Genomic DNA, 11171 nt, shown 5'->3' with positions numbered 1-11171 from the left:
CATCGGGTGGTATAGTGTGAGACCTGCATCGTGACCTACCAACTTCTAACCCCTGCGAGTCAATCGTGCAGTTTGAGCAGGAGCTGAATAACGCGACTGAAAAAATCACACAGTGTATGTCCAGCTTTAGGTGTACTGTCGTCCGAGACTTGCACCGCAGTGTCGGCGTTTGTTTCCCTGTTGGCCATGCTTCTTGTTGTGGTCATCTGTTGTCTTCCGGTATTTTCTCCGCAAGCGACCTTTCATCGACCAATGAGATGAGCGGTAATCTGAATTGTCATAAGTGTGCTGTCAGCTCATTGGTCACAAAGCAGGAGAGGGGCTGGGAGTTATGCTTTCAAACAAAGCGTTAATTCCATTAACATTTATAGACTACTTTTGATTCTCACTGTATTACGGGACAAAGTGCGTCCCTTATTAGCTCAACACGGGACGTGTGCTTTTGTTTCTAAATACGGGACGATTCCGTTTTTTAAGGGACGGTTGGCAACCCTAGTCGTGTAAAGGGTCGTCTTGGGTCCCCTCGAGCTTTTACGCTTACTATTTGTAAAAACTGGATTGTGTGAAGCTACAAGCCGGTGTGTTTTATTTATTATTAGGCTACATTTAATTCTATATCCAAGGCTCAAAATTTTGTTGTTAGCTTGCTTAGCTTTACTCAGTAACTTAGTAATATGTCCAGAATTAAAATATTAAACTAAAATGTTTAGTTAGTCTGTTTAATTTATTTAATTCGTTTAGTATTAGGTTAACCAAATATGTGTGAAATATTGAAGCATAATAAAGGAAAAATTAGCTAAGAGGCAGAGACATTAATGGACAATTGTGAAACAGTATACTGACCTCCAGCCAGTCCTACCACACATTATAAATAAGCAACATTTAACAATCAACACATACTTTAACTTTAAATCAGATGAATACATGATTGTCCAGATCTACTAAACCATTTCGTCAAAATGTGCAAAAGCTTCACGCAGCTGCAGATGGTGGAAGAACTGATGACACTGGAGAAAAAACTAAATAAAATTACTGCTGATTCATCCCTTTCGGGGGAGAAACAGCGAAATCCTTTGACTTTGCTTGTGGAAAACGTGGTTCTCATTTCAACAGGAACACCATCAATGGGCTGAGATGGCAACTATCAATCTTTCACTTAGAGGTTTCACTTAGTGATTGTTTCAAGAAACCAGAGTGACTTTGGTGTTTAAAACAATACCCATAAATCCAGACATGCCAAATGTCTGTTGGTCTAGTTTTAGTTATCCAGTCAGACAAACTCTCATAAACATCTTGAATATGTTACTGCACTGAACGTCAGGCTCAGACTGGATAGATGAAGTGCACAGGCAGCGGTTAACCAACCCACTGACTTCATATGATGTTTCTGTACTGGCCCGCTTCTTTTTCCTTTTCTTTTACCCCCAAATTTTAGTTCCCAAATTTAGTCATAAGAAAAAATCCTCATAATGTTTCCATCATGAGGATTGAATTATGAAGTGAGATGGGCAATCCTTTAATGGTGTGTTACTGGTCTGTGAGCTTTTTTTTTTTTTTTTTTTTTTTTAATTTAAAGCATTAAAATATCTATGCTGAGCCCCAAAAAATGTCAGAGATGATGAGCAGCAGGATCTCCTTTGTTCTGGACAACATAAAAAAATTAGGTAAATTTTGGCTTTACACAGCCAGCTTGATGACCACTACAGCATTATCTTCATAAAAGGTGGTACATCCTTTCCAAGAGGGTGTAATAAACCAAATCAGCTATGCTCTCAGTAGCATCCAAAGTCAACAGCATGCACTTACTCCACTCCCAGACACAATAATTCAGTATTTTCATGCAGTAGCTAACCAGGAATGTGAGTGAGGAAGGGAGTCTAAACCACCCTAAATAACACAAAAAGCAAGAGCAAATCATGCAGCAGCTTTTTGGAGGAACGATACATCTTTAACTGTTCTAAAGTGACAATGCTCTTATGATGAATCAAAACTATCAGAGGTACAATCAGGGCTAATGGCTGCTGTTGAGTTTGATCTAAACATTAGATTTAGGTCTTATCTCAGAGACGATATTCTCCATTGCAGCTGGAGGTATGTCAGCATTTTCCTCCTTTTTATACGTTGGTGATTCACCCAGCTTCAGACAGACAGAGTGAGGGGGGCTTTGATGTTATTAAATGAAACATCTGGACACGGGAAAAAAGAAGGAGAAAGAAGAACTGACGAAAGAAAGAAAACAAGAAGGCGACACGTGACTAAGGTTTAATGAACTGAACAAAGGAGATTTCCAAAGTCATTAAACCTCCTGTTAAGGACATCCCAAGGTCAGTTTATGCTATTTTACCTTAAATTAGCCACAGCGATGGCGACCCTGAAAAGCTCGCTCTCATCCCTTTCTGTATGCTTTCTTTCAGTGGCTGACAAATTTTAGATGTGCACACAGATCAAAGATATTGTTTATAATGGGACCACAGTGGGTTTTATCAGTGGTTGCAACAGATTTTGTCCATTTGAAAACCTTTCATTGGGTTTATAGAGTGCAGGCACTCATGCAGCATTCACAGAGCTGCTTTCATCACTGATTATACATAAGAGCATTTTGACAATAGACTATAAAAGCATGAGCTTGATGCTCTCTTATGTTTGGCAAATTACAATGAGCTGCAGGAAGGAAGAACAGCAAGAACAAAATGTCCTGAAACATTACACGTTTAAGAGCTGAAAAATTGAAAACCACAATCAGAAAATGACAACAACACAGAGCGAGCCAGCCACCAAGCAGGGCAGCAGAGTCCAGGAGAAACACAGGCTGTCAGGTTTGGCAGACGGATCCACAGCATGATTTTAATGTAAAAATCACCAGGAAGTATCCAAAGACTGTCTGTATCGTTTAAGAAAAAATATATATGGTCAAAAAGAATTAGTGAAGACTGCTGTAAAACAGTGTATTCTGTCAAGGGAGTAAGGGTTTGGGAAAGAATTAGCAAGGAACTGAGAATAAATTGCCGTGACATCATAATTCAGGATGACTAGGGGGAAGTACTGGCATGAATGAATTTTGAAATTAGTCTCATTGTAGCTTCTTTTATTTATGCTGCTTGTCCATCCATCCATTTATCCATCCATCTATTCTCTTCTGCTTATCCTTATCTGGGTTGCCGGCAGGCTGGAACCGATCCCATCTACCAGGGTACACCCTGGACAGGTCGCTAATCTGACCCAGGACTAGTTGCTGATAGGGCTAGTAATCTTAGTCTTAGTATATCTGACATCTGATTGTTTATTGTCAAGCAAACATCTGTTGCAAAATAATTCAACATGTCAATGTTACAATTTTGGTTTTAACAATTATACAGTTATACAAATACTGAATTTCTCTTTGTTGCATATGTTACAACAACTTCATTTTAACTACATGCCTCATGTTATTGTTACTTTTTTATTCCGTTTTTATGGTAAGTCTCCCTTCACACAGAGAAGTACAGCAATGGATAAATTGATGTTTATTAAACAATTTGCTAATTAATATTTATTATCTATCAGTTAATTAGCAAGAATAATTGTTAGATTTCCAGGTTGTGGAAAAAAATGACAGTATATTTGTAATTATGCTTGTGGATAATAACCAGATAAACAGGTTGAAGCACTACAATAATGCAATGCAATAGGTTTTGTAATAAACTGAAGTATTGTTTTGTACTCTGACACAACCACAGCTGTTTCAAAGTAAAATGCACATACTATGCATAACTTATGCTGCAAAAGTAACTCTTGCTGGCAGATAGTACAGCAGATAGCGTGGTTGTTTTTGAAGCACTTTCCTCCAGCCTTCACTGGGTTTTACTGGCTTGGCTCTGCATGATGTCATTTAAGGAGCTCGAGCCACTGTCTCATATTTCTGAAACACTTGGCAGCTTGTTGTGTGCAGACTGTCCAGACAGCATGATTTTTTACCAGTTAGTGTCAAGTAGGTTAAATCAAAATGATTACTGCGAAAAATAAGTTATAGTATTAAAATAAGTTTTGATATCACCTAATCAGTGTTCATTTTGCTAGTGTTGAGGGGAAATTGTAGACTGAAACGTGCCCCGCTTAGATAAACCCTGGCTCCTCCTCTAATTTCTCAATCGGCGCTTGAATAAAGACACCTGAAGCCCATTGCTCAATCCCCCCTTGACTTTCGGGTTGTATTTTTGTGGGGAAGTTGATTTATTGTACACTCACTATCCAAAGTATGTTTAGTAACTCCCTTTTTTGTTTTGGTTACTGGTGTTTGTGGACCAGTGGAGGTTCACCCCGTGGTGACCCTGTGTTATGCTGCCCTCTGCTTGATGGTGGTGAGTACGGTTGCAGCAATTAAGGTGGCAAATCAGACTGTAGGAGAGTGGACCCCAGATACAACACCCCCCTCCTCCTTCACACACACACACAGACTGGTTTATCTCTGCTGCTAGTTTAAGGCAATTAGCGGCCCTGGACACTCGCTTGCCTGGCTAGCTGCTGTTAACCATTTTTGTGCTGTTATTGTAATTTTTTAAGAAACATAATAAAGTAACTTAATTATTGAAACTCTGTTGTTTTTGTTTGGGCTTTTTCTTCATTGCAGCTCCAATCTCATTTCTTGATTTCTTTATTTTTATTCTTTATTTGTTACTTTTACTGTCAGCTGGTAATATAATCAAGCTTTAGATTATAATTTAGATAAATATTTCCAAAGTTGCAATTCTCTGGTTGAACACACTGGTAAAAATCCAGACATTAGTTTTACTTTTTCTCCATTTTATATTAACTGTTTTTAGTTTTGAGGCAGAATTTTATTGATTTAATACATCACTTGCTGCCTTTTCGGGCTTTACATCTTTTTTTTTTCTTTTACTTGTCATAAATTATGAAACTGAATGCTGTCATGGATGAGGATTTATTTTTATGTGAAGTCTAACCACACAATAAGACGAAGGCAGAGCAACTGTAGGTATTAAGAAAGAAAGTGGATAGATAAAGATGAAAGTTGATAGATAAGATGGTATAAATGGGGAGTGGGACACAAAAGCCTCTTGTGCTATAATGGACTCACTGTCAATAGCATAATTTGCACTGAGGGTACATTCAAAACAGATGTCCTTCCAGTGTTAAGTCTTACACGGGCTCCCCCTGCTGGGGAAAGTTTGTGATAACTGCAGAAGCACAATAACCAACAATCAACCAAAACCATTTTAATGATATTTATTTGTCATCAAACCCACATTGCTGGGATGTATGCCACATGTGCCAATGCACCATTATGAAGTAGTTTTTATGAAAAGGTGGAAAGCCTTGTCTACTGTATAAAGTATACTTGCATCACCTAAAATCAGTGTTGAGCAGTGATTTAACAATAACAGAGTTAAAGTAGACCTATTGTGCTCATTTACAACTCAATTTGTATTTTTAGTCTTTACGAGAGTAATGCTGGGCCTATGAGCAGCTCCTCAAATAAGCCATTTAGCTTGGTTCTTCTATCAAGCTAATGTTCTTCTGGTTGGCTACCACTCATAAACAGAGGTCAGCCAATCAGAGATGTCAGAGATGTGTACCTGAGATTATATTAAGGATATTCCCTTTTATCAACATTATACCGAGCCAATAGTAAAACAAACAGCCTGAAACTGAGTATTTAAGGAAGCGATCAGGATAACTTTTACATAAGCTGATATTATTATTTAATATGAGCACTTTAATATGAAAATGATAAATCATGCAACTGATCTGATTTGACTGATTTCATTTAAAAACTGTAAATAGCATCTGTCTCTGTTTCATTCCATGAACATCCCTGAAAAATGTGACAAGTTTTCAGTTCCACGACATGTATTTTTAATATAAAAAACACAAGTTATTAATGTTATTGTCACAGTTTTTAAAGACTTAAATTTCAACATGTTTGAGAGGTGTAAGGAAATTAATAAATTGCAAGTTATAGGCAATATTTTTTCCCGCTAAAAACATTTCTCTTCTTTCTGGAGTTTTCCTTGTTCTTCCTGTGGAGCCACTGAAGGCGAGCTCTGTCTGTTGTGCCCTGGTTGGCTGATGGGAATGTCCGGTCTGGAATAATCTCCTTCAGTTTGCTCAAGAAAAACATCTCCAGGTTTCGACCAGCCTGAGCCACCTCTGAGTCTGGCTGCACAGCACAAGGAGAGAAAAAACAACCCACAGTGACCTATGATGAATTAGCTTACCAGAATAAAGTCATAAATATTTGAGACCAAGCAGGTGCAAGGTGATCCTTCCAGATTCAAAATCAGATTTCTATTTTGGTAAAACTTATTTTAAAATACCTCAGCACTTACTTGATTACCATACAGTTTACACAAATATCCACGTTCCCATGGCATATTGTCTACTATGCCATAACCATGTACTCAGCACTGAGGAGAAAGAAAATCAAAGACTACAGATTTCCTCCAATATACATTATAATAACTGCCTTGGCTGTAAACATCTTCATTCCTGGTAGATATAAGTAGTAAATCCAGAGATTTGATTGATACTTGATTTGCAGATGAACACAACCTTGACTGGCAGGCCCCATGTGAAGAAAGAGGCCCAGCTTGCTGATACACGTGGAACTTATCTCCACAGACTGCAGTGCAGGAATAACTCAATTATACCAGAAATTAGGTCAAAGTGGGAAATCCGCTCATATTCCTTACGTAATTGAAAGTAGCGCAGTTCTTGAACATCAACAAGACGTCATCAACAAACTGCTCAGCAGTGAAGTAGTGGAGAGTGTTGCTCTTGTCCAGTTTCCTGCGGATCACTGACAGGTCGATGGGCCTTTTGATGATCTGGTAGTAGTTTCGAGCCTGGCACACGAGAGCATAGATTTGATGTAAGATCACAGAGGTGGAACATTTTACATCCTCAGTTAGGTTGTAACAATTTCGCTAACAGCGATGTCTTGTAGTTATTGCTGTATATATAAATATGCACTGTATATTTAAACTGTTTGGTGCTCATGTATGTTACATTACTGCTGAGGTGATTTGTTGTTGTTGGACTGACCAGAGGGCTGACAGGTTCATGGAAAGGAGCGCTGAGGATTTGACAGTATAACAGCAGAGTCAACTTCTCACATCTCTGCAGACAAAAGAGCAAAATCAGTTCAAGCTTCTTTACAGTGGAGCACAACACGGATTTATTACACAGGATAGAGGCGAGTGTGAAAACGCAGGCTGATCTGGTTTGTGTAATAAACATTGATAACCCTCACGTGACACGGTATTTTAGTCATTTATGGCCCAAATATATTTCACACAGGAATACTTTATTAATACTATACTGTTTTCTTTAATTATTACAGATATTATAAAGTGTTATTAATTATGGTTTTCAATAAATGGTAAATGGTTCTTATACAGCAAATTTTCTACTCTAATAAAGCACTCAAAGCACTTTGCACAGGAGATTGTTTGCTTCAGAAAAATCTGGATGCAATCCACTTAATTTTGGTGAGGGAGCAGTCTGGGCAGAGGGGGCAATAAACCAAGCTGTTTTCATCATCACTCTGGCCATTAATTGTCTAATAGAAAGCTTCTGCACCAATAAATATTACTGTTGTAAGTCTGTTAATCAATGTTGACCCCAAACTGGACTCAAAAACTGCAATAAAATCAAAGCTTAAACCTTAACAAATGTATATATATAGAGAGAGAGTCATAAATGAGTCTACACAACTTAAAATTGTGTGGATTCTTGCCACACCGGTGGATCAATTTCAGTTGGAGAGTAGCCCTTTAATAGTTAATAGTCCTTTAATTTCACAGTAAGTGTGTGTGACCTGGCGTCTTCACACTCTTCCCCAGACAGCTCTCTCACCAAAACTAAGTGAATTGTTTCCAGATTTGTCTGAACCAAACAATCTCCTGTAAGAAAGGATCAACATTTAAGGCCATCTTCACAGCAACAGAATGAAAATAAGCATTATAGCTTTAATTTAGGAATTAAACCAGCCTTACCCTCTGGTCCAGGTTGGATAGTGTATAAGGTGCCTTGACTCCCTCGCAGGAGTCCATGATCTCACAGTCGTAGGCCTCCACGGGCTCCTGCTCACTTCTACACAGAGTACACACCCAGTCACCTCTGTGGAATACACAGGACCACAGTCCATGAAAAAACACATTAAACCCATATGTCATATATCCAGATTTGTATGTTCACACAGCACTTACAGCGGGAAGCTGCTGAGAGGAGGTATATGACAGCCTATGTGATAAACTTTGGGGCAGCGGTCACAGCAGAGCAGCTCTCCTCCGTTCAGACAAACAGCGCAGAAATCTTCACTCTCCTCAGTCCCAGCCTCAGCTCCAGGCTGCTGGGTGGATGAGTCGGCCTGTTCTCCCAAGCATCTAATTTCACTTCTTTGATCTTCACCATCGTCCACTTGGATTATATCAACCACACATGTACTTTCAACTTCATCCTCCGGGGGCAGGCATTGGTCCTGATCTGCTTCTTCTTCTCCTGGATCCAGTTCAATAACCAGAGTCTGCTCTGGATCTGGATCCAGATAAAATGCTTCAGATTCAGCTTTCCCATCATCAGATCCACAATCAAACAGGATGTAAGGCTGATCTGGATTAGAGTCACAGTCAAAGCCTGAGTCCTGCTCTGGCTCTCCAGAAAGGGAGCTGTCAGGACAATATGGTTCAGTCCAGGATGTTGGACTGAGATCACATGGCTCTACTGGTTTAGGCTGGAATGATCCTTCAGTTAGCTCCAGTATATCTTCCTCAGTTTGACTGAATCCATTCTGTTAGCAGAGATCAAGACACAGAGGTTAAAAAAAAGAACTTATCTTTGTTGTACATGAAAGTGTTTAGACCTTCAGCTCTGTACCTGTTCAGAAATATTTAATGACACATTGTCACAGAGCTCAGCTTGTTTTTGGCAAGGCAGACGTTGCAAAGACACCACAGGCTGCAGTGATGATAAAGACACAGACTGGAAGTTCAGACGCTCCAGGCTCACTACAGGTATGCAGGAATTACCCAGAATCCTCTGGGCCTCTGGGTGAATCCTGTGAAATTGAAGGTGTCTTATGGCAGTGTCTTCAATTCCATTACCAAGATTATTTTCAGCATAAAGTCTCAGTGAGGCTAAATTTCTTAACCGGATTCACCCAAAAATGGAAAAAACAACACTGATAAAGAAATAGTTCAGCATTTTCCAAGACTTTGGAGAAGTTCATTGATAGGGCAAGCTTTTAAAAGTGATTATCAAAGGTTAGCATTAAGAGTGTAAAATTCATAAGAACATTTTCCATTTTAAACCCATGGAAAGAACAAACAAAAACAATCCTGCCTAAACATTGCTGCAGATCAAGAAAACCACTTTGAGGCAACAACATTCCCCAGTGCCTCCCCAAAAAAGGGCAATACACAACAGAAACAATTTAGGAACAGGCATGACAACGACCCCAAACCTATGTCACCCTGACTTTTGCTGGGCTTTATGATCATGCAGCTACAGAAACTATAAATAGCACTCAAGTCCAAATGAATGTATTCTACTACACTGTGGACCGTGGATATCTGTCACCATCTGATCTGGCAATAAAAGTGTCTATAAACTGGCTGCCCAGTCTGTAACGTACCAAAGCATAGATTGGTTTGGATAAAGAGGACTTTAGGTTCATCCATTGCTCTGTTGTCATCCTTTAAAATCAACATGGCTTTACCGCAGCATACTCCCCTTTTTTACCTTAATCTTCTCAATAAAGCTTTAACACTTTTGTCTGGAGGCCTTTCCCATTTTTCAGATGACGGAGATGTTGCTTTTGTTTTTCTCTCATAAGACTGGTTTGGCTCCTTTTCCACCTCACAGAATCCAGTCATGCTGACCTATTTTGTTTAAAAATTCAAAAAAAGAGACTTTGCATTATTTTCATCTTTCTAAAATCCCATTTACTCATCTCTCATTTACTACTAGTTGTAGTGATGAATCCCTCCTTCTTTAAAACATTGTTTACATCTATATTCACATGTTCTGCCCGGGGGGTTGGTTCCTCTGCTGTGGTTGCCAGATTTGGACCAGTCTCAGATGGCATGGCCTCCAGTGCCAGCCTTACCCTACACTTGGCTACCCATGGTAACATGGTGGCTCGCCTTTGTGGGAAGTTGCCATAGCGTCTGCGAGGCAAGTCTGCCATCTCCAGGAGACTGGGCCTCTTGGGGTGAAAAAACAGAAGAGAAAACAGAGAAGAAGCCGATGGTTTAAAATCTTCTGTGTGCTCAGTGTTTGACCGGGGGGGGAAAAGTACAAAACCATAAAAGAGGTAGATTAAGAATCAGCAATGTAACACTAATATAACTGCTCATTTGCACAAAGAGTAACTTTTACAACACAAAAAGAGACGTTATGAGCATAACAAAAAGTTACATCACATTAACGTACAGAAGGAATCAGGTATTAGGTGAATTATGATCAAACATTACCTCAGTTTGAAGCCAAGTGATGAAAAAACAAGATGTCTGCTTCAGAAAGTCAGGTGAATGTGTCCTCAGGTGGATGTGAGCTGAGCAGAAGAGGAATAGAAATGTTCCATGTGTCCAGTGTCAAGGGGAACTCAAATGATTTGATTGGTGGAGTGAAGATTCAGCCTCAGCCCCCTGATATTTCAGCACAGCTCACAAATAGAAACAGCAAACAGGTATTTAATATTTAATGCGTTTCCCAGTAATCATGTGATGCCTTTTTGTCCAGTAGGTAAAAGATATATTGAGGGTGTAAAAATAAAAGCTCTGCATGTAAATCAGCTATGAAAATATTTGTATATTGTAAAGCCAAAAACAATGTGACAGTGTGTGTGGTTGCTAATAAATCTGTAGCTCTATCAGTGGTTGGCCACAAAACAACCCCTATGCTTTATTTTCAAACTTTATTAATGACATAAAAAGATTTTGTTTACAAAACAGCTTTGTTTTGTAAAAATGATGGAATTCCTCTTTAACGTACAAACCAAAGTCTAAAAACGTTTGGACACTGTTCCATTCTGCTTTTATTTACAGTTTTGCACAATTCGCAAATCTCATATTTCATTTACACAGAAAAGCTATCAAATGATTAAATTGAGAAAAACTATCATTTATAATAAGATGATTTTGAATTTGAAGGCAGAAACACATCTCAACAAA

The 11171-nt window shown here is 38.9% G+C and overlaps 1 protein-coding gene across 2 annotated transcripts; it reads right to left on the bottom strand.

Moving 5' to 3' along the window:
- Positions 1-5829: 5829 nt before the first annotated feature.
- LOC113026370 (uncharacterized) lies at positions 5830-10613 on the bottom strand. 2 transcript variants are annotated; one of them, XM_026175072.2, is made up of 9 exons: positions 10473-10613; positions 10007-10204; positions 9739-9878; positions 8875-9055; positions 8208-8788; positions 7995-8118; positions 7042-7116; positions 6690-6842; positions 5830-6157 (listed from the first exon to the last, which is right to left on the bottom strand). In XM_026175072.2, the coding sequence occupies exons 2-9, from the start codon at positions 10184-10186 to the stop codon at positions 5954-5956; spliced, it is 1638 nt and encodes a 545-aa protein (XP_026030857.1). In that variant the 5' UTR covers positions 10187-10204; positions 10473-10613; the 3' UTR covers positions 5830-5953. The 2 variants fall into 2 exon arrangements, with proteins under 2 accessions (XP_026030857.1, XP_080159875.1); XM_080303749.1 differs by having other exon boundaries at positions 10019-10204.
- Between the last annotated feature and the right edge of the window lie 558 nt (positions 10614-11171).

The sequence above is a fragment of the Astatotilapia calliptera genome, chromosome 7 (genome assembly GCF_964374335.1).
Source record: "Astatotilapia calliptera chromosome 7, fAstCal68.1, whole genome shotgun sequence".
Taxonomy (NCBI): Eukaryota; Metazoa; Chordata; class Actinopteri; order Cichliformes; family Cichlidae; genus Astatotilapia; species Astatotilapia calliptera.
This window is presented reverse-complemented; position numbering and strand designations above follow the sequence as displayed.